This window comes from Prinia subflava, chromosome 5 (assembly GCF_021018805.1).
Source record: "Prinia subflava isolate CZ2003 ecotype Zambia chromosome 5, Cam_Psub_1.2, whole genome shotgun sequence".
NCBI classification, from domain to species: Eukaryota; Metazoa; Chordata; class Aves; order Passeriformes; family Cisticolidae; genus Prinia; species Prinia subflava.
The window spans coordinates 28,928,475-28,952,204 of NC_086251.1; the positions used below are offsets into that span (position 1 = coordinate 28,928,475).

The 23,730-nt window shown below is 37.9% G+C and overlaps 1 protein-coding gene across 10 annotated transcripts in view; it reads right to left on the minus strand.

The window, feature by feature from the left end:
* Window positions 1-23,730, minus strand: part of PCNX1 (pecanex 1) — an 88,023-nt gene that overhangs the window by 63,449 nt on the left and 844 nt on the right. For 7 of the 10 annotated variants that reach the window (XM_063398694.1, XM_063398688.1, XM_063398692.1 and 4 more), the window contains exons 2-6: window positions 16,495-16,703; window positions 10,517-10,622; window positions 7,962-8,007; window positions 7,030-7,119; window positions 3,708-5,408 (exon numbers count right to left, since the gene is read on the minus strand). In XM_063398694.1, the coding sequence (XP_063254764.1) occupies window positions 3,708-5,408; window positions 7,030-7,119; window positions 7,962-8,007; window positions 10,517-10,622; window positions 16,495-16,703 (2,152 nt within the window). Of the gene's footprint in view, window positions 1-3,707; window positions 5,409-7,029; window positions 7,120-7,961; window positions 8,008-10,516; window positions 10,623-14,712; window positions 14,770-16,494; window positions 16,704-23,730 lie in introns of those variants that run through there. The other 3 variants (XM_063398695.1, XM_063398697.1, XM_063398696.1) reach the window with 3 other exon arrangements.

Genomic DNA, 23,730 nt, shown 5'->3' on the forward strand with positions numbered 1-23,730 from the left:
GAATGTACTGCAGACCTCAAAACACAGAAAACAGTATGAGCTGTTACTTCAATATTGCTATGCAACATACAGAAGGAATAATGCATCACATAACATGCAGTTTTATTTACAAAAGGGTATGTATCTCAAGAATTGGAAGTAAATAAACCTTAAATTGCGGCAAGCTGTAAAACAGAGCAGCAACTTAAAGGGCACATCTTTTACAGTTAATATAGAACTGGAGAGAAGATTTGACTTTTCAGGCTGGCTCAAGTTTCACAAAACATCACTGTGTTATATACAGCATTATGGTGGTTCTCTAAATGGTTACAAACAGCGATCCAGAAACAGCACACATCTGACAGAAACCAGGCACAGGTCAGTGCAAAGAGGGTATTTCCAGAATATCACTAGAGAGCAGAGCAACTTCAACTAACCCATGACTCTTCAATTCACTAGCTACTTTTGGAGTCTGAACAGTTGAACAAGGGTAACTACTGCAAGACATCTTCCATTTTTTTGTTATACATCCACTTAATTTCAGAATCTTCAGATGCTGTTTCTCTGCATTTCAATGAATTGCAATTACTATTCAAATGCACATACTATCTCACAGCAAGTGAGTCATCCACCACTTCCTGGCATAATAATACAGAAATGAAACTACTAAGTTGTATCTGCAGAAGTGAAATACGTACAAGTTTGTACAACATCCTGCTTAGTGGAAGATTAGTAAAGGCCATATCCATTACAAAACACATTTTAGCAGTTACACAAACAAGAATGTATTTCTAGTCTCTAAAGACTGAAGAATAAAATGGAGTTGTAATTAGTGATTTAAGTCATATTTTAAAAACAGGAACTGAAAGCTGCTGACTGGAAAAGAGGAGGTGGTATTAATATCAGGATTTTAGTTTATTGTATTTACTATATTTTAGTTATATTTAGTGCATCTGTTAATTATTTGTTTCAGAAAGTTATCATAAGCAATCACAGACATTTAAAAATATTTATATAAAATTATAAAATAATTATTTTGGCAGGAGGTTGGACCAGACCACTTCTAAAAATCACATCCAACCAATATCCTTTGATCTTATGAAAATCCAAATCAAGTTTATTCTGTAATTCACCTACAACAAATACATAAAATAATTTCTTAATTTTGTAAAAAAAATGCTATACATATATACACACAACATGTATTTATATTACACACGTATATCTTGAAAAACCTCCCAAAAGGTGAAGACATCTCAGTAGTAAGAAATAGTGGCTATAAAGCACTTAGATTCTAAAGAGTTACAACATTTTCTCTCATTACTATTAGTCATGGGTAAGCCTGAAGAAGAAAGCCACAATTAAAGATACAAATGTTACAAAACTTTTAATATGAGCTATAAATTATGGGAGAAAATCCCCATAAACCCACACAAGAGAAAAACTAGTAAAGATGGACACTATGAAAGAATTACTCAGACTGACCATGAACAGATAAATGCAATGTAATTACTGCCCTGGTGCTAGACAAGACTGAATAAATATTTAAGTAATGCTGAACAAAAGTAAGTCATAAGTTTGTTCTGCTTAAAAAAAAAAAAGGCAGATTGACATTAATTTCTTACAATCATAAAACAAATACTTCCTTTTCTCTTGGTAGGAAGAAACAATATACAGCTAGTGTTAATAACCACACCACATCACCAGATCTGGAGACCTTGATGCTAGACTGCTGCTAAAAGACAGCCTGCAACCCACAGAGAAGTACTTGGGTACTTGACACTTAAATATACTAACTTGCCACTTATTAAAAATACTAACAACTTCAAAATGACCAGCATGTTAAATTTTAAACTGAAAATGGATCAGGCCAGCAAGAACAACAGCAAGCCCTTCCTGCTTAAGCTGCTACAGATTTGTACCTTTAAGACTGCTTTGAAATGTGTTGAATGAAATGGTGAGGAAGACAAACCTTTTCATAAGAGCAATCAAAATACTTCATCATATTCAGCATCTGTCTTCCATTAATTCTTTCAGACTACTGACAAGTAGTAAGCAAATATAAAGTCTGACATGTTCTGAAAGGTAATGTATATTAATCCTCCTTTGCACATAAAGAGAATCTTAACAGCTTTAAGCAGTAATAACACAAAACAAAATGAAATCAAATTTTGTGCTAGGAAAGCATAGAGTCAAAATGGTAAATACATAAAGGAGACCTTTTATAAGTCAAATTACTCTCAGTAGACATGAAGAGCTGCCACTTTAACAAGGCTTTAGGAAGAATGGGTATTAAGTGTTTTGTTTGTAGAGTTAGTACCAGAAGAGCGACCTTGACTCTTTTGTTAAAGCTACTGCAAAAATTTGTTACTAGGAATAAAAGAGCAAGCAAAATAAACCTGCATATATCAGTAAAATGAAGGCATATAAATAGGTCTAAACTAACTGTAAACCACTCAAATTTGATCAATAATCAATATACAGCTGAACTTCACTGTGGCACACTTTCTTTTCCTTCCCAGACATTATTTGTACTGATTTTTATAGTTCTTTTGTTAATATTGGGGGACACACCACAAATTTAAAAAAAAACTCCACAAAAAGCCCCAAACAAACCCAAAAGAAAACCCTACTACTGGTCATATAGCTTATCTCACTGTGGGCTGGAAAAGTCTTTTTAAGATGAATCACTGTATTTTGTTTAGTCAGTCTATATAATAGGAACAGTCAAATTTGTGATAGTTTGTTAAAAATACCTCTCGTGATATAAAATACAGTTTTATATTTATAAAATAGGTTTTATATTTTCTAGGTTTATTCACCTAGACGTGCAGATTCAGATTATCTGGTAGGTATTTGCCTCTGAAAATTCCAGAAGTCAAACTGAGTTAATTAGCAACTTCATACTGTTCTGAAAATGTATTTTAAAGATACTTATCTACCTTGACACAAAAAGCCTTCCAGTCAGTATAGTTAACCAAGAAAAGAAACATTATAACAAGCAATAAACAAAAAAAAAATATTAAGAGCTCCAAATTTTGTTTTAAATGCCACTACTAATCTGTATTACTAACAGCTACCCCAAGTAGCTTATTGTTCACATTATACCAAGCAAAACAATAGTTAGGGAAAATAAGAGGAAACTACAGTCCTCTCTAGCACTGGGAGATTATTATGTTCACATAATGAAGACAAAAAAAAACCCCAAAAATATAAAGTAAACAAGACTGTCTAGCCAGCAATGGCAAGGCTAAACAAAAATCCATTCCCTAGGAGAATTCAGCTTGGTAAGTAAAATCCATTGTAAGAATCCACAATTAAAGGCAGCATGGTAAGGGTTTGGGATTGGTTTTATTTCTGGATACCACCTCAAGCCATGACAGAGAGGCTGTAGTAGTTTGTATTACTCAGTACAAAGGAGGTTTGCTCCTGTTTGGAGCAGGTTTGATTTGATCACAAGTAACAGTCTTAAGATACAGCTCTAACTAATGAAGACTGCTGGTAACAAACCCCTAACACCTCTACTTACAGATTTTGTAAAAGCTGTTTGGATTCAACACCCATTTCAGCAGATCTTTCAAGAGATTATGAAGGAAGTGCTTTTTCAGTTTTACTGGGCAAGAGTCCAGAAACAGGGAGGATGCTCAAGTATAGTTTTAATTTAAGTCATAGATACCAGACTCATCAACAAAATATAACAAGGTACTTCTGGCAGGTCATTTACTTACCTCCACTTGCTGATTCTTGGTCTTCCCCTTCAGGAAATGTAGCCTGGCTTGGTAAGCTATTCCTAGAACGAGTGACTGACTCTAAGTGGGAAGCCCTTCCCAACAGAGATAGCTCATCTAGCACCTCTCCTTCTTTGGCTTCCAAATCAGATTTTGAAGTGGTTAACTGTTTTATGTTACCTGGTGCCATTAAACTATTTGGGTCATTTAAACAAGCTACAGTACCACTGTCCAGGCTTAACACTCTGGCACGATTCTTGGCACTGTTTGTGCTAGAAGTCCGTCGTGTAGATCTTTTTTTGCTAATTCCTTCAGAGCTTACATGGGTTTTGTGAGCATTTTCAGAGTCTATGCCCCCACGGTCTTTAGAAACGTATTTGGTCTTTAAAGCACTGTATTTTCCCTCAGGAGACTGGCATGAATGGGAGGTGGTGCTGGAAGAGCTATCACTGCTGAACTGGTGAGCTGACTGCATGCTTGACGTCCTGCTCAAGTCACTTTGATCACTGGAGTCCTCATCATGACAAAACACAGCACTGTGGGGTTTAGTACCAGATACACCTCGGAAGGAAACATATTCCCTGTGCCGACTTGAATCAAAACTACTAGCCCGCTTTTTTCCTGTCCTTCTCCGGCTGGACTTGTGGGTAGAGGCTGTTCGATGTATTAAACTAGAAGATTTTGGTCGAACATCTCCTTCTTTTTGTTTTCCACTAGTTTCTTTAGAAGCTCTCAAATCTACTAACACAGCTAGTTTCTCACTCTGCTCATCTCTCTGCTCAGCAGCCTTCCCATGCGGCCTGTCAGCTTGTGTAGTCAATTCATTGGCATGTGGGTTCTTATTGGCCTCTTCTGAAGCAGAGGCACCAAGACCTTTCTGGCTGTGCATCTCGTCGGATGCATTAGAACCCTTTCCCTCTTGAACACCACCCAGAGGGCTCACTTCCACAGCAGTCCTTTCGCTACTAGTCCTTTTGTCAGTAGTAGAACTACTGTCATCCTCTGAGTCGACATCACAGTCTTTTTTCTTACCATCCTGTTTCTCTTCTCTAGGAGACTCCTCCTCGTGCTCTGACAAGACACTTTCTATATGTGTTGAGCTAGTATGTTCACTTTTATAGCTACTGATGGTACTGTTAGTGTCACGATCAGTCCCGCTGCAGTAGCTTTCTGTTGAACCACTGCTTCTAGTACTCAGGCTTCTCAGACTGTCCATGCTTTTGTCTGCTTTCAAGGATTTGCTCTTCCCACTCTTAGTCAATGGTTGAGGGCTGCTACTTTTCAGAATGTCATCTAATTGAAAAACTCCTGAAATGCAAGAGTTCTCACCCAAAGACTCTCGGGATCCAGAAGGGGGCTTGGAAGCTTCTAACTCACTGACAGGATCCAGTCCTCGTTTTTGCTGATAAAGGGGGAAGTCATTTAGTGAAGCATCTGGAAAAGCAACAGCAGAGCTAGAAGTCCTTGGTACACCTCGTGGTCTGTGATCCTTTCTATAGGAATGAGAATGCAGAGTTACCAGTGAAGCTACTTCTGTGTCACATGTACTGTTTTTAGACTGGTCCACAAGCTGGTTGTTCGAGAGGCACACTTTGTCACTGCTGTCCCTTGGCAAATCCTGTCCAGAGGACAATGAAGGTTGGATGGAGACAAACGAGTCGTTCGACACCAGACGAAAAAGCTTCCGATCAGTTGCCAAATCTGTTTAAGTACATATTGAAAAATATTCATGTAGAATGTTCATGTAAGTTATACAACTTGCTTTGAAACTTTATAACAAAGTAAATGAGCTGAAAAATCCAACTGCAAGTACTGTGAATTCATCACATTACCATTTAAAAATGTTTTATAACATCTGGGCAAACCTGACAAGCTTTCCTTTAATATAAAAGGAAACTATCAATACCAGCTTATCCCTAGCAACTAATAAGACAAGGCAATTCTGACAATTCCCCAACTTCCCCTACTGTGTGTGTCTGACTTAATATTTTTACATATCCTGAAGTTTCTTAATTATAAAAGAGTACCCTTACTTTTGTTTTGGTTCCTACATGCAGTAAACAAAGTTGTTAATGAAAACACAGCAAACCCCATTAACTCTGAAGTCACCAAAAACCCAACAAAAATCACCTTTCCTACCAGATACGAATTAAGTTCACAGTTAGCACTGTCACATGTCTTTTTGTACAATAATGAAATTCCCTATAAAATCATTGAGTTTTACTACCTCAAAAAAAAAGGTGGTGTTTGCTGTCAAAGCAAGTAATGAGCATTTACTCGTAGCTCTTGGTTTAAACAATCATTCCTGTTACCCATCACAAGTAGTCCCTTGTAAAAGTGTCCATCTGAAGGCAGTACTAAAAGCCAGGCTACTTTCCCTTTTGCTACTGTCACTAAAAACAGAAGATCTAGAGGCCGAGTTAAATTTGTACAGTTGTTAAATTTCTGTAGAGTATATTTGAACACATGCAACTACAGAGACTTTACAGTTAGACTACTCAGCTGAAAGTAGCAGAACCCTGCTGCCTATTACAACAGCATGGCCACCTGTGATGCTCCATTTCAAACATTTTCTGCACTGAATCACACAGTAATGATTGAATCATCCACCTAATGGCTCTAATCATCCATTAGTGATTAGACTGGCAAAAATGAAAGGTGGTATTCTCAGAGTTAACTTTGTCCTAATCACCAAGTACTTGAAAAATCAGCAAACAAAGATTTCCCTTTGGTTTTTGTACTGTTTTAGTCTGAGCAGGTCTTTTCCTGGCAATGAAGCTAAATGAAAACTTGTCATGTTTTGTTTCAGAACACAAGCAACAGTTTCCTTACATATTAGATTTTTTTCAAAAAATTTCCCCAAGCTCTGATAAACTTGCATCTTGGAAGCAGTCTGCAGCTCTAACAACACAGAGCTCTGTATGGAGTTATCTACTTTAGAGAAAAGCCCACATTTACATCTGTCTGTACTTGCAAGGAAAGTAAATTAGTCCACAATGAAGTCCATTAACCCCAAGCCACCTGTAGTCTAAGAGACACTGTCTAAAGAAATGTAAGCTAGTTATTTTTCAGCAGTAAGGTGACAGAACATATTTATTACCAGCTGGAGGATACCAGGAAAAGGAACACAGTCTGAGAATAAAGTTATAAGCATTCAAATTACACTTCTCAGAAGCTTGAGTAATTAAGAAAGGAAACAGGGAACTTCAAGAGAGATTCCAAGAAAGGGTATCAACAAACTGCATTAATTTATTTAGCATATTAAGCAAAGGTCTTTGGTAACAAAATACCATGTTTAAATATGGAGAAGAAGAAATTTTACCTTGTTCTTCACTCCCTTCTTTACACAGGCTAGAACTCTGGCCAAGACTCAAACTGATATCATCAGAGGTCTTGGCAGTGTCAGTATCACCTGCAAATTTTAAGAAATAAGAGTACTAGTGCTCAAAGTATTAACACATACATCTACATTCTCACTCATCATGAAAAACTGTTGCTTGTATTTCTTCATTTATAGGTAAATAACAATAACTACATAATTACAATAACACAAGATTTCTTTTAGATACAAATACTGTCTACTCTGTTTCTTTTATCTTCCACAGAACTCAATGACAATAAAATTTCTTTTCCCTTAAAGGTGTTTCTATTGAAATATCTATTTCTTTTTGCATGGTTGTCCATAAGAAAAAGAGAAGCAGACTAAGAAAACACTTAGTAATGGTCATAAAACAAGGAGAAAAAAAAAACAAGGTGACAAAAATTTGAATTCAAAATTTTTTTTGCCTTATTATTGGTTGGATAAATTAACAAGAGAATATTCATAATATGCAAAATTGTTCTTTTCATCTCAGAGGAGTTCACAAGGGCTGGAAAATACTTTAGCTAGATGTGAAGCAATGAGAAGTAATCAAGTCATTGATATACAATACCAGAAGCGTAACTGGTTGCACTGAAGTTAAAACAGTAGAGAAAAGTCTATCCCAACCAGCCCTTTGGCTCTGCATTTTATAGGCAAAGGGAAAACTTGTCATTACACAGGAAGTAGAATACAGGCCCCAGAATATTCTCTCCTCATGTTTTGGTCAGATGACCTGCATGTCCAAAGACGACTTCCCCCAATTAGTAAACGGTGTATTTTGCTCAAAAAAGAAAAAAAAAAATCAAGATGACAAAGACAGTATTTGGAACCACACTAAATAACAGTGATTTGAAGTGCTTCTGCAAGGTAATTTAAGTAGCTAAAAATCTCACCTTTGATGGTTGCTGCTGTTCCCAGACGAGATAATCCAGATCCAACCTAGAAACAGGTAATTATGTAAAAAGCTGTACACCTTCAGTAAATAAACAATTGTTATTTCCCATACTGCAACACATGCGTTTGCCTATACACCTAGGAGAGTTTTTTTAAAGGCACAAAAGCAGCCAGGAGCACAGTGCTCCAAAATTCTAACTCTGTTTCCACTGCAAAGACATGAAAAGTCATGTAAATTAAGCATCCAATTACATCACAGCACTATTCCATTGAAAAGTCAGTGTCCATGGAGACCTTACTACGCTGATTTTTAAAAGTTTCTAATCTAGGACTTCTCCTTACTTAACGTGGCAACAAAGTCCAAGTGCAGTGCTACACTAATACCTGCTGTTGTAAAACTGAACATTTAATGCAGCAATCCTGGCTGCCTAAAATGTTTAAAGAAAACACAATCTCAGTATAAAACTTACCTGTTCAACACAGTAAACACTAAGTTAAATCAAAAAACTGCTCTCATGTGAAAAGATACATATTTTTCCAGTTAATTTCACATTCAATGGCAAACCAGCAGGCATGGCATCTCCTCATACAAAAATTGTCACCATTTAGGTTTGCCATCTACCTTTCTAAATATATCCTATACTCCAGTGGAGATTACTTGCAGAGATGCTAAAGAGAATTTGGTCAGAAATAAGATGGAGGAAGAGCACTCAAAGGCAAAATCTAAATGTAAAATACATCAAAATGATGGCCATTTAACTGATAAAAATATATTTACTGGGATGTTGTTTGCCAAAAATTCCAAGTTAAAATTACTCTGGGGAAAAGAGCATAATTCTACTCATTCTTTTCTGTAAGCACAGCAATTCAGGTAACCTGAAGATGCGTGCAGATCCTACTCAGCCATAGCACAGAAGAACAAAGGCTTTACATGTGTGAAAAAGCAGCTAAGAGCTTAACAAATTTTCTTCACAACATTGTCACACACACTTTTAGCTACTCATTTTGTCATGTTGCAACATTTTTCCATTCAATAACATGCTTTGCTGAATGCTGTCACTGAATACAAATGCATCATCACAGAAAAGCTATTTCACACAAAAAACCTGAACAGAACTCAGATGGTTACTGTTCATGTTCCCTTCTAATGCTGCACATTCAATCACAGGGAACCAGTGAATACTGATTTTTTTAGGACAAATACATTCTAAATGCTATACTTTCTTTTGCAGTAGCTTGAACTTCTTCACATGCTTTAATATTAAAACTGTTATGTTTGGAATATACTGTTTTCAAAGAGCAGTCAAAGAACTAGTCTGGGCATCATGTTTCTATCCTCCTACATGGACCACTGCTTCCTACTCCTCTGAACATCAGCAAATGTCTTCTGTTTTAAAGGAAGGAAAATCTCTCAAGAGTATCTCTGCTGCATAACTGAGCATGAATCAGATAAAACACCAACATTAGCATACCACTGCACTTCATTATCTACTGCTTGCTCGGAGAGCTAATTAGAAGAACATGATATTGTAATACCATGCCAAGGACTTCCATGTCATTTGTAGACAGATTGTGTCTTTACCATGATGCTGCACTGCTCATTATCAACATAACTGTACAGCTCGGCCAGTTCATCTACTTGTCCTCAGGAAGGGTTGATAAAAACTAGCCACAACTAGCTAAATGGCACAAGCCAAACAGAAGGAACAGCACTTCCAACGCTATGGAATTTGAACACATAAACCTAGAAGACATAATACAGAAACACAGCAACTTCCCCAGTGAAATTCAAGACAACTAGAGCATAAAGAAGTTACATTAAAATGTAATAAAGCCACGTTCTTCAGCACTTCCATCTGGCAGGAGTCCCTGTTTATTGCTTTCTTCCCAATCCTACTGAAGAATCAAAAAAGTGAACATTTTGCAGAGGACATGCAAAAACAAACAGTTTTCATTTTCCCATTTTTAGCAGTTTATCTTTCTTTATACTGTAGCAAACTAAGTTTCTTGACCACAAAATCTGGACTATCAGGAATTATAACCTGCAGAAAGCCATTTACAAGAGAGAATCAGCAGTGGATACATTCTAAGATAATAGAAGCCTCCTCAAATACAGCTTTTAAATTTATCAAGCTTAAGCTTTAAATGGCAGAACAAAAAAAAAGGGGGAGGAAGACAAAGTTAGAATATGAGGATGAAGATACAGCTTGAGCTATCTAATGGCTCACAGATAGCCAAAGGGACAAGGGAATCCCTCCACTGTGGGTTCTTGGTACTTAAATAAGAAGAAAGCTAACTGAACCAAAGGGAAAACTTTCTGATGGGACAGTAGGTTCCCTTTCAAAATCCAGCCATTTCTAATTTAAGTGCAAGGTGGGATGAAAGTTACACTGCTGGGAGAATGCAATGCCTTCCTAATAAAGCAGTTCTATACAGAAAGCAAAATTGTTTAATACAAATTACCAAAAACCCCATAAAATAATAGGAAGAGGTTATCTGCAGATTGCAAAGCCAGCAATACTAAAGCAACAACCGCAGTAGCTTTAACTCTTACCTGGTTGTTTGGATCTATCCCAGCATAAGAATTGCGTGAACTACAGCCAACAGGGGGAGTTGCTTCTCGTATGAACTCTGACATCTCAATCCCTCCACCAGGGTCACTGAGAGAAACATTAAAAAAAACCAACACATATTATCCCAACAGTTAAACAGAAGTTTGTCTGTGTTGAGTGTATATTCAAAACAAATCTTCCCTTCTCAAAAATCAGGGGCTCAAATATTTCCCAGTATGTTGGATGAACACTGGCTGTTTGACACCGGAGGCTCAGTCTGAGCCGAGCACCAGACACTGTCACAGAAACTGCTGCCACAAGTCCGCTGTCACCAGCCAACACAAACTGAAGACTTGGGTGCTGTAAGGCATTCCAAAATGCTGACATATTAAATTCTCCCTGTCTGTATGTGCACACATGCAACTTTTGGATCAGCTGTTCAACTGTAACACTCAGAAACGCACCAACAGAAAAATATACTTCATAGGACTCAGAGCATGGAAAGGCCTCCTGGTCTTTTCTTTAGACTGAGTCTGAGAGCAAAAGCAAGTATGGCTAATGAAGAAAGCCACATGTGAGAACTTCTGAACAGGCAGAGACATACAGGGCCATGGTATCTCTCTCAGGGATGCAAATCACATCTTTCTACTCAAAAATAGCTTCCCTGCACATATTTCACAGTACCTACCAATAAATATTTTGAGGTATAACATATCTATCATTGCATCCTAGTGATTTCACCTTTTCAGGATTAATAACTATTGGTTTGAAAGTATTTCCTAGAGCAACACCATCAAATTGTAATTCAACAGAATTCAGCTTATCAAAGGCAGATGTTTTATGAAACAAAAGCAAGCTGGATTCATCCATTAGGACAATGGGGTCTCAAGTAAGTTGAGCACTAAAACACAAGGATCCAACTCAGCACTGATTGTTAATTGTAAAGAGGAAGCAGTTGAGACACCCTTTTTCCTATCACGTTGTAGTTCTCTTCAAGCACCTTGACCCAGGAGCCTTCTAAACAGAAGTAACTGCAGAGTCATTTGACACTGATCCTCTCTGCTTCTCCTCGGATATAAACAGCTTCCCAACCAACCAAATGCACTAAAGACAAAGGGCCTCTGAGGAAGGGGACAGAAATGGACAGAAGCACTGCAAGGCTTACTTAATAGACAACTAGTCTTACAGGAAAGTCTTACTCAGTAAGAACAACACTTAATAGGGTGGCCTGCATGGGGCCAGGAATTCGAATCGATGATCCTGATGGGCCTCTTCCATCTCAGCATATTCTATGATTCTAATAATTTTTGAAATATATGGACATCAATCAAGGATATTGTAAACAAACTGTCTTTACACTAAAGGACCTGACACATGATTCATCCTGCAGCATGACAAATCAAGCTGTTGTCATCTTGGAGAGGTGTAAATGCACAACCTCAGGAATCACTCTAGATAAGAAGCACATGATTTTTCCTCCATCAGAGGTGACCAAAAAAAGGACAGTTTGAAGTTAGGAATATATTCCCTCAGTAGAAATAAGTTAACTTAAAAGACAACCAGCCATTACTCAGCAGAACAACTATGATCCAACTCCTGGAAATTAAAAAAAGAAGTGAAAAGGAACCATTTTGTTACAGCTCAGCAATAAGACAGGCATACTCTTGGAGATGGCTGTTTACAGAGCCCTCTCTGACCTAATATTATCAATTACGATAAGGCAGGTAAGGAAAATGAATTTTAAGAGATACAGCACCAGCTTCAGCCAAAGTATTGCTTCTGTAAGCATTTTAAGAATACATATGGACATAACATGAATTTAAAGACTAAACAGAAAAATTCTGACAATGTTTAAGTTCAGCATACATTGCAATGACAACTGAAGATACAACAGAGAATGCCTTTTACAAAAGGATGAAATTCCTTTCCTGTTTGAATAATTCATCAAGAAACACTGCATGTGATTAAAGTACATCCTATGAAGTAGAAAAATAAGTCATTGCACATAAGTTTTCATGCATAGAACCAGGTATTTCACCAAAGAAGGTGGCAATTTTGTCTAAAACTGAACCATCAGATATCAGCATAAGCAACAACAAAATCCATCCCTGCCAGTCTACTCACACCTTCTACATTCTGCGATAGCACACACAAACAGAGTGGATGAACAAAAGGTAGTAACAAACATCAACAAATAAAGTCTGCAGGAAGAAGCAGGAAATACAGGTATCAAAGATTGACCACTGTATGCCTAAACACCTGGACTTTAGCAACATCCAGAGTTCTCCAGGAGCTACTTGATGCTAGTGCTGTGGTGCTGTGGCCAGGCCATCTTGATATGAAATTCTACAATCTGTTTCTTACAGTTTGCTGACTTCATTCCTTAAAGCAAGTGCTACACTTTTCAGTTTGCAAACAAAATAACTGCAGTGAAGTTACTACACAAATGAAGAAGACTGAAAAAAATTACACCCAGCAAAGCAGATTGCTGTGAAAGAGGCACTCAAAGATGATATAAAGCAAATTAAAACTACTGTTTCTAATTATTAGTAACTCTGAACTAAAATTACCATCTGCAGGTCTATCTCATCAGCATGTCAGAGATTAACCAAAAGCATCAAGAGGCCATAAGTCTACATGAATTCAAGCTGAAAATCTGCCTTAGGCTGATTGACTACAGAAATCTGACATTCAGACCAGAACTTCAAGAGGTAATCTGGAGTAAGTGACTTTGATTTCTGGACAAAGCAGAAGAAGATTCTTATTATTTTCTTTTGAAAGCCATCATCTGTCCTTAATATCCAATAAAAGAGTATGGTAACTAGTCAGGAGACTACTCTCAAAATACCCAAGAACCAATGCAAATGCTAGATCACAACAGATTCAAGTATTAAAAGAAATTTTCTTCCAAGCTTGGAGTCAGTAATGATAGTCAAAAATAAAAAAACCCTCCAAACTCAAGAACAGGTCCACCAGCCACAGAAAACTGCAAGGAGAATAAATAGCAAAGCCAATTGCAACAGTTTTAGAGATCGCCTTTTTAAAATTTTATTATTCTTGCTCATATTTAAGTAGACTGTAAATACTTCAAAGATGCAACATTCTTCAGCTACTAGCTTTATTTGGTAGAAGTATATGTGAAATTTATTACACAATTATTACAGTTCCCCCACGCTGACAGCAATCAGGAAGAGCAGTGTCACCAGACGAACACTTCATGATACTTTGAGCCATAACAGCACTGACAAGAACTCATATCTATATATCCAAAAGAAGGATTGACTTAAATGTCTTAAATTACTTACGTGGCTCCACTGATACCCAACAAAGATCATGTTTGCACTGCTTCTTCTATATTTCTCTGAGACCAGGAGCCTGTATCCCCTCTACTTTCTTTTATAAAACCTCACACAAACATTATTATACTAACACCTGAAGTATGAAAACAGCAACTCACATGCCTCTCTTTAAATTAAGACTTTCTTTCAAAAGCACTAACTAGAGAATTTCAGCCTTAGAAAGAGGACAGCAAAAAATAAACAAGGCATTCCAAAGGCAAGCTGTTCTTTGCTTTGTTTCATGGAAAGCAACCCCCATCCACAAACCAAGGCAAACTGAAGACAAATGAGCAGTTCGAGCAAGCCTGCAAACGACAGCACATAATTTGTTAAGATACCTGAAATCACCACTTTGAGGATAAACAGCTTCACAAAAAAAAGAACAGCAGTTCTTTGGAGCTAAACAGAATCCTGAACACAACCGCTGCTTAATCCTGTAAAAATATTAAGATTTGTGTCTAAAGTGGTCTGAACTTTTATGAAGCAGGGTAGAAACTCTAGGATGGCTTTGCAAACTATATGCATATTTATTCAGTATCAGTATGCTGTAGCCTAAGGTATCAAAACTAATATTCTGATTATGTAAATGTTTAAGATACTACCTCTGCTCAGATCTCTCCTGTATTCACCTTGTATTAGGGGAGTAGAGTTTTAAAAAAGTCAGAAAGCCCTACACACACATTCTCTTCCCAGACAGGTTTGGGCTTTTATTAGTGTTCCAATTTAACTTACTAAAAAGGTTACAGCTCAATATTAAACACTCATTCTACATCCCATCTCCATCTACTGGTTTGAATGCTACCCCAGAGTTCTTGTAAGCTTCCAGGCAAAGATTAGTATATACTGTACATCCCACTTACCAAATAGTAACTCCGTAATTTCTGCATTGACCTTGTTCCCAGTTCTAGTTAAGAGACCTGAAAGTGGGAACAAGGATCATATAAAAGTTAATGAAACTTTAGTTGGCAAGCAGGACACACAGCATCAAACTAACCTCTACTTCTGAGCTCACAATGCTTATAATGTAGTATCTCGTCCCATGTCAACCGCTCCCTAGACAAAACAGAACTGAAACATCCAGAAGTAATTCATAACACCGGCAGAAATTCCCTTACCAGCTTTGGGCCCCTGTTTCGGAAGCAAAAGCTACCCAGCAAAATCACCAAACCAAAAGAAAAACCCCACCAGAAAACACTCAGACAAAACTCCTAAAGGTTACACCTAAAACATGCATTACCAAGGTTGCATGAGAAAGAACAGGCCACTAGTTTACTTCCATGAACTTTATTAAGCAGAGTAAACACTAAGAAACAATTCAGGAAGCTGTCTGCCAAAATACCTCAGTACAGTTTTAGTAAGGTATAGGGTGATCTAAACCGAGTCACAATTAAAATCAGCAGCTTCAGTTGCCAAACACATCATGGAAAAAGGGTCAGGTTTATAAAAGATTGATACAACAAGTTACTGTATATCAGCTTTAGAGGAACCTAAGACACCAGTTTTGCCAACAATACCTGAGCTGAGAGAAGACACACAAGAACCTAGGACCATGAGAAGCTACCCCATATACACATGGGAAAGTCCTTCTACTTCTAGGCTTAGCATTTTAAAGAGCAGCAGTTTAACACTTCCTTTCTTTAAAAGCATCACAATAAACAGACTCAAGAGGCTTCTTTCAACTACATTTCCTAAGTAAGACACACAACTTTTTAAGAGTCAAAACAGCATACAAATCATCTGACTTTGAAAACTACTCATGGCTACTAGCACCGGAAACTCAGAGACAAGAGAAAGGTCATCTCTAAAAGCTAACAATTCAAGGTTGATTTATTTCACACAGTTTAAGATGGCCTCAATTATCTAAGGCAGACAGAGGCTTTGATACTAGAGCTCGTAACACATCCAGAGTCTGATCAAACTGGTTAAGCTGGCCTTGCTGATGAGTCATCTTTTGCTCTTCTTTCTCCAAATAGTCTAGTCAGAGGAGGAAAACCTCTGGTGTTTTTTTTTTTTTTTTTTTACACTGGCTACAAAGTAGATCTCTGGAAAGGAATCACCTCCTATGGACAGTACTTCAGAATCATCTTCATTACTGAGCAGAGCAATTCCAGAACTTCCAAATTCACAGGACAGCATTCTCCTTAAAAAGACTATGACTGGAGTCAAGCACTGTATCTGACTCCTGGTTTTGCAACACTAAAATTGAAACCAAATCAGACACACCTCCTGGTGATAAAAGAATTAGCATGTAGTACGTGGTCTTTGACAGCTAGATTTTTAATACTACATCTACTACTAAAATAAGATTACTTGTACTAATTATGTTCATTAAGTATTTAGTGACCTAATCGGCTCACATTTTCCATGCTATAGTTTCCATGCTATAGCACGTTCAATATTGTTCTTCAACTCTTTTCTTTTGAGGGAGGAACTAGGAAATTATTGTGAATCCATGATTTCAAACCTAACACATAAATAAGTCTGCTTTTCAAGACCAGACTTAGAACAGTCTTTCAGAACTACAGATGTCTGTATCTGTATTCCTCAGTGTTTAATCTCAATCACTAGTCCAGTTACACAGCTGATGAAGACAGGACTGTTAGTCATTTGAAGCAGTATGCAAACATCAGCAGACAACTTACCTGGGCCCATTGCTGTCTTTCCTCTTGGCTGAAACATTGCTTTGTTCTGTTTTTGCACCTCTGTCCATATGCTCACTGGCATTCCTCTCCACAATTTCTCCCTCATCCAGTGCCCTGTGCAAACGGTAATTCACCATCTTCAAAACGATAAAGAGAGCTGCTATCACTGGGCAGTAGACAGCTACTATCATCATGGAAGAAGGAAGAGCCTTTCAAAAAAAGTAAGAAAAAGTTAATGAACACAAGGTTGACTATCCATTAGAACACTATCTAGATTTTAACAGTTTGTTTCATAAGAAAATATGATCGTGCTGAAAGTTACAGCACCTACAGCCAATCTTTGTGTGAAAAATGTTAGAAGTCTTTCAACACAGAAAAAAGAAACGGTTGGACTACCAAAGACACTAAATCACCACAGCATTGTCCTAAATAAACTTTTTAGACTGAAGCTTGAGAACTATGTTCAACTCTCATTCTCTTCTTCCATGTTTCTTCAATGCCAGACTTAGACTAGGAAACTCAGAGCTGGCATGTGTGACACCCAATATTTTTTATTAACTGTTATGAGTAAAAAAAGATGGGAAGATTTTAAGCATATGAAAAGCCAACCAAGCATGGGGTGAGATCTTACTTCAGAGCTAGTACACAGCACCAAGTCAAGTTCAGAGAAACTTGATGCAAGTTTGACAGCATGGCTGGATGGGAGAAAACCTCCTTAGATACCAAACACTGGTGTTTTGACTTTGCTTCACAGCTTTCAACAGCTACTGCTGCATGACAGGACACTGATCAGTCAGAAAAGCCAAAGTGTTTCCTACTTGCATACGTAAAGAGGTTGCTTACATGTGTGACTCACACACTGCACAGCAGTGCTGCCTGTGCACTGCACAACGTGCAAGAGCACAGGCAGCAAAGATTTGTGCTAGATCACCCTCTGCCCATGGAAAGGTAGCCAGTGCATGTTCTGAAGAAAATTTTTCATCTGTATGAAAGGTGGCCAGAAGCCACATAAAAAAATACCCTCAGTCATGAATTCAATATTTGAAATTCCACTCTAAGTTAAGAGTTGCCATGCAACTCCTGAAGGTAAATAAGACTTTTACAGATCAATCACTTCAGCAATAGGTATTGATAGAGTCCAGCCTAACAGCTATTTGGGGGAAGTGTTCAAAGTACTGGTTCAGCTTCAGATTTCACTTCAATGCTTTCATGCTTCTAAAACATGCTTTATTTGTGTTTTTAAATTTTGCCATTTCTCTAGGCAGTGAATAAATAAAATGAGATATTAAGTCTCAGTATTCATCCAAAAATAGACAATTTCCTTTACAAAAGCAACAAAAGTTTAGGTTCTGAAGTATTTCACCACACCACTATCTACCCTGCTCATGGCATAGTTTGAGATGTACCTCCAAAATATAAAAATACCACAGACATGACAATCAGATTTAACATCTGACAGCCAGCTGGAATCTCAATGTAGTAAATGAGTAGAACAAATGAACTGTCTTTTTAGACCTCATGGCTGAAGGACAATTCCAGCTCATTTTCGCACCTCCCTACAGAGACCATGGGAAGAGTCATCATTGATAAAAAAGTCCTAGGAACGTCTTGCAGATTCAAAAAAAAAAATGATCAGAGTAGAAGACAGCGTTTCTATGCACTCTCTAACCAGCACATAGAAACATTGAGTCATTTAAAATTGACTGGCTGACAACACAGCGCAACATTACACAATGTAACAATCTCCAACCTAAAATTATTCCCCTGGATCTTAGAAGGATTTTCAGTAGCATAACCTAACCACAGTAGAGAGCCAAACAATTTTAAAGGACTCAGCCTAGTCGCATGTGCTGAATAGAGAGGCCTCCTTTTTCTCTTATTTTCCCCTTCTGACTCTTCCATATGTCCCTGGAACTTTGATCACCATGATGATTGTTTGTAAGTAAGCAATGTCTTCCTCCAAAACAAGTCAAGTCTGACAACCATCATCAACACCTACCTTTTCCTCCTAAACAAGTTAACTGAACACTGAATAAAATATTTGAAGTAGGCCAGGCAAACTAAGCTGAAGTTTGCTAAGTCTCATTTTGCATGCTGAGCTAGACAACATCATGACGAACAGAGATTCACTCACCAAGCACCAGCTAAGAAGAAAGAGGAAATCAAGCTACCTAAAACTGGCATCAATGAGCAAACAGGATCCACAACGATATGGCATCCCTACAACCCCTGAAGCCATGCAAGAATAGTTTCCTCAAGAAATGAGGTGCTTCTGCTTCCAATATCTTCAGAGTCAGTCCCCTGCAGGCAAGGTCAACCCGTTAACTTTGGAAAAATGCATGAGCTTCCTGTACCAGCTAGGCAGTCTGCTACCCCATCACACAGGGCTTGGACTTTCCTCTCCTTTACAAAAGCCAGTGTTCAGAAGCCATTACCACAAGAGTCGGGCTAAAGCTAGATAACAAAAGCTAGAGTTACTCCATAAAAGACATGCCTGTACTTTTCTGTCTAGAGAGCTCATCAATTTCTCCCCTCTACTATGTCAGCAGTGAGGTCACAGTATATCCACTTTATCTTGCAAAATCTACACATCCGGTTTTTCAAAGGAAAGCTTTAAGAATAAGCACAAGAAAAAAGGCCAAACACCTCATGTAACTTGCAGCAAACCTAACAAGGAATTCAATTTTTTTCCTCACATCCTGTTTTCACAGGGTTGCAGAAAAGAAAAAAAAAAAAAAAGCTAAGGTAACTGACTACCTTTCATTCCTCATATTGTAGTAGCTGCTCACCTCAGAATAGAGCACATATGCCAGGAATAGAAGGCATTTTAGCTACCTTAGTCTGCCATATGAACACACTTGACATCAAGTGCCATGCCGTGGTGCAGCACTGCCACTCACGGTACTGGCAATCTGTCTGCAGTACAGCCTCAAGAGGAAACTTACTGCAGCCTAAGCTAAACCACTTGCAACTTCTGTTTTTCTTAGCTAAACTTAGAACCATTCAACATCAATTTGGGGTCTTCTCCCCACAAAACAAAGCAAGTTAAAGCGAGATTACCAATTCCAGAGGAGACACGTTTCTCACCAGCATCCTATGTTATGATACTCACCTTCAAGACTAGAATATAAATCTAAGTCATACAAATTTCCCACTAGATTATATCTTAATAATATAAAAATAATTTCAAATAGTAAGGCATTTTAATTGAGCCCAGCACACAACTGAAGCTCTTGTACAATATAAAAAGCTACACAGAACCATATAAAAACTGTGTGCTTTTAATTATGTTCTGTTGAAAACTTCCGTTATCTCATGACTGAACAAACCCAACTATTAGATAAACTCCTAGCTGAAATTATTTCCCTGAATCTTAAACAGAAGCAAAGTAGTACTCTCAGATATGGGGGTCAGAGGGAAGGACACTGATCCACCACTTTTCCCACAAGTTACTGCCAAATTTAAATCTTTCAAGTCAATTTATCAAATGCAAGATATATATATATATACAGACAAAGACAAAATACAGGAATGCATAGTTAAGGAGGACTATCTCTTCTGAAACCTCCTGGCTATTAAGTTAGTTCACTTGTGTCACAACACGCCTTTTCTAAAAAAGTAGGTAGAAAAAGGTTTGAGCACTCCTAGATACCAGTGGCCAAAATAGAAAAGAAAGCTCCCACCATTAGTTACAGCACTGAAATATTTCCATTCAAACTACAGAAGGTCACTGTATCTCAAATGAATGCTCCCTGCACATATGTGCCAGGAACCAGAAGAAACTTCATTGGTCACAGGCTGTACAACATCCTTATGAAGAAACTAACATTATATGGATCCTACCTAGCTTTAGCTAGGCCCCACAAAAATTCCGGATTATTTTCAAAATAAGAAATGCACTGCTATGAGTGTTTTCAACAGCTAAGTTTTCAAAATCAAACCAGATTGCAAATCCCTACATAAAGGTGTTATCAACTAAACATTAAGATGCAAGTCATCTTGTAAAAAGACTTAAAAGTATTTTGAACCCAGTATTTCATAGAAACAGTTTTACTGGAAAAGAGGAAAGATCAGGAAACAATAGACATAGTTTTGTCCTCGATTCTTGTTTATGGACAATCAGAGCCCTTAAGAACAGCCATTATCTGGAAGAAAGTTCAGTTACAAGTTATCTAGTTTTTGACCGAAACCTCAAAGCATACAACCAAAACTTGAGTAGCCAAGAAACTACAAGTGTCTTAGAACAATATGGCATACCAGGGATTGCTATCACAGATTGGATTTCCATTATTTAAAATCTTAGTTTAAGAAGCAAGACATATTTCAGAAACTTCAGTGGAAAAAACTTCCACATAAAGCTACATTTATATGACCTACTTCTATAACTATGTACACAAGTCAGGAAATTAAAGGAACTGTTGTCTAAATGAGCTCGACTTTGACAGACAAGTTCTGTAGATACATATGAGCCCGTCACCCCAAGCAAGGTACAGTCCTGGCTGCTCTTCAGTCACTGGCAAAATTCCACAAGTGCCAGAGCCAAGCCTTCACCCCCTCATGCGCACGTGGTGGGGCTGAAACAGCATTCCGACTAGGGGAAGCGCTTTGGCAGCCGCCTCTCTCCCCTCCCCCCTGTAACACTGATGCATAACACCGGCCTCTGCACTCAGGGTACTTTTTTCAGCTCTACCACTAGATTTTACAAAGTGATTGGACAGCTTCCCCATAGAGAAAGCACATTTTCTTCTCCCAGTTTCAATTTTGCACTAGAGTAAAAGCAGGCATCAGCTCTTACAACAGACAGGCACATCAGTAAGCACAGTTGAGTCTGTGACTGAACACAAATACACAAACAGGATAGACTTAACTAGTCTAGAAACCAGAATTTTTGTACGTGTACTGCCAAGCCACAAATCCAAGAACGCAGATTCAAGCAGCTTCCCTAAAGCAGGCATATCTTACTCTACACCCCAGTTCCTTCACTATCTACGTGCTTATTTTTGCCACATTTCTAACAAGCACAGAGTAAGTGTATAAATACGCACGAAAAAGTATCCAGACTGGCAAAATAGGTACTTTTAGGTATATATCCATCATCTTCCCACAGGGTACAACATTCACTTGCACGTGCTTAAGCTCAGAAGGCCAATGAGGGACCGAGGAAGAAAGGCTGGTTATTAAATTCTAATGCTAATTTTTTCAGGAGGTTTGTACCACACATTAAATCCATCAACCCTAACAGCACAGGCATACACATACAAAGGAACACACAGATTTACGGCATTACTTGCTGACCACAACCATTAGCAAATTCCATTCGGAAAATACCAGATCAACAAAACAAATGCACAGAAAAAAAGAGTAGCAATGTTGTGTGCAGTAAACCAAGTCTTAAAGCAGTAAGTGCCATACCCTAGTGTGTTCTATTCTTGTTGGAGGTTAACATTTGGGGGGGAAAAGTGATTAACCTACTGTTAAACACATTCAGGCCTGAGAGCCAGCTGCAAGCAAAGTTCTTAGGGGATGCTTTTGTCTTTGCTACAAAACAACTTAGAAAAAACTACAGTTATTGCTGCTCCAATGCATAAAAGCAATGCTATGATCTTGTAATTCCTTACATGGGGAAGTTTTATAAGTAACATAAAACCTGTCAGCAGTCTAAGTCTTTCCATATACCTTGATTTTTTAAACACACAGGGTTGTCTGCCAGCAACAAGTCACTTGAAGCTAGCTTAGAAACTCCCTCCTACACACAAGTGAGCCATGCTCAGAATTCAGATTACAATTACCTAAGACTTTTTAAGCAAGTCTTCTGCTTATTTATGTATGTCCTACAGCAATGCAACACTTACTGCTTTTTATTCTGAAAAAGAGCTTAAGACATGCTAAAGAGCTAAGATGACCAACACAGTTCTGCCTGTTTAGTTTATGTCTAGACAACACTTAAAACTGTAGAGGGTGGAAAGAGGGAAAACAGCCAAATATGATTCAATCTCCTTTAACTTGTGACTAATCTCCCTACTTATTCTCAGGGAAGTTGGCACTTGTTGCATCTTTAACTTGTCCAGAGCTATGAAGCAAGAGAATTTCCCTGACCTCAACAAAACCCAATGCAGCTTGCTGCTGTCTGTCTTTTCCCTTTACACAGGAAAAAGAGTTTAAGCAACACTGAAGTTTACCCCACTGTACGGGTAACTGAAGCTTACCTACTGCTTTAGGAGCAGCAGGAGACTCAAATGCTGGCCCAGATTTACCATTTGTCAAAAGACCTATGTGCAACATAGATCAGTCCCCTTTCAAAAGTCTCCTGTGCATGCAGGATAGAGCTGCTCCTACAGGTGTAGTCATCTTTATCAGCAAGGAGTACTAATTAAATAGACTGCTCTATCAAAACAGAAAAGCACTACTTTTATTTTAAAAAATTGTAAAAGTATATATGAAACCAAAAGGTGTCTCCTCTTCCCATATTCTGCAGAACTTCCAATAGATACAGACTCATAGTTCTCATACAAAGTATCTGCTTGGTTAAAAGTTTTATTTAGTTGTTCTCATGTAACTTCAGTTTTAAAAGCAATTTGCCTCAGCCTTTCGTTTCCCTGCCAGCAGCCCAGAAGTTTTCAAACAAAAAGCATTAGAGTTGCTTTTTCCGAGACACTGTAATATGAATTGAAAACCAGAGTTGTAACCTCCTTTTCCATATTAGCCATTTCTTAGTATGAAGTGTCTCTTACTGCAACCTTACAAACTGCTTTTAAACAACGCAAATGCCCAACCTCAGAGCTCTCAGTTTCTGCAACTGTGCTGGCATATGATTTTATCTCCAACATTTCATTCACGAACTAAACTCTCACAAGGAAGCTTCTACTTTAGGTGGTCACAGCATCTGGCAATACTGTAAATGATGTTCTACCTCATACGCACAAAACTGCTCCAAACACACTATTATGATCACACTTTTCTCATTGAAAAAGCCAAAGTAAACAACTAGCATTTCATAAGTTAAACACAGCTTACACAGGGAAAAAACCTACTGGCCAACAGGAAACCGCCCCCTTTTCTTGTAACTGATCACACCACTCCTCTGTGTGTTCCCAAGTCCAAACGTCAACAAAGTTTCTAGGTTTAAAGGTTAGTGTTTTAATAGCTTTGATTGAAGTGTCAGTTACAAAAATATTTAGGACACAAATTCTCACAAATCAAGATTTCACACTGAAATCTGGACACAAACAGAAACGA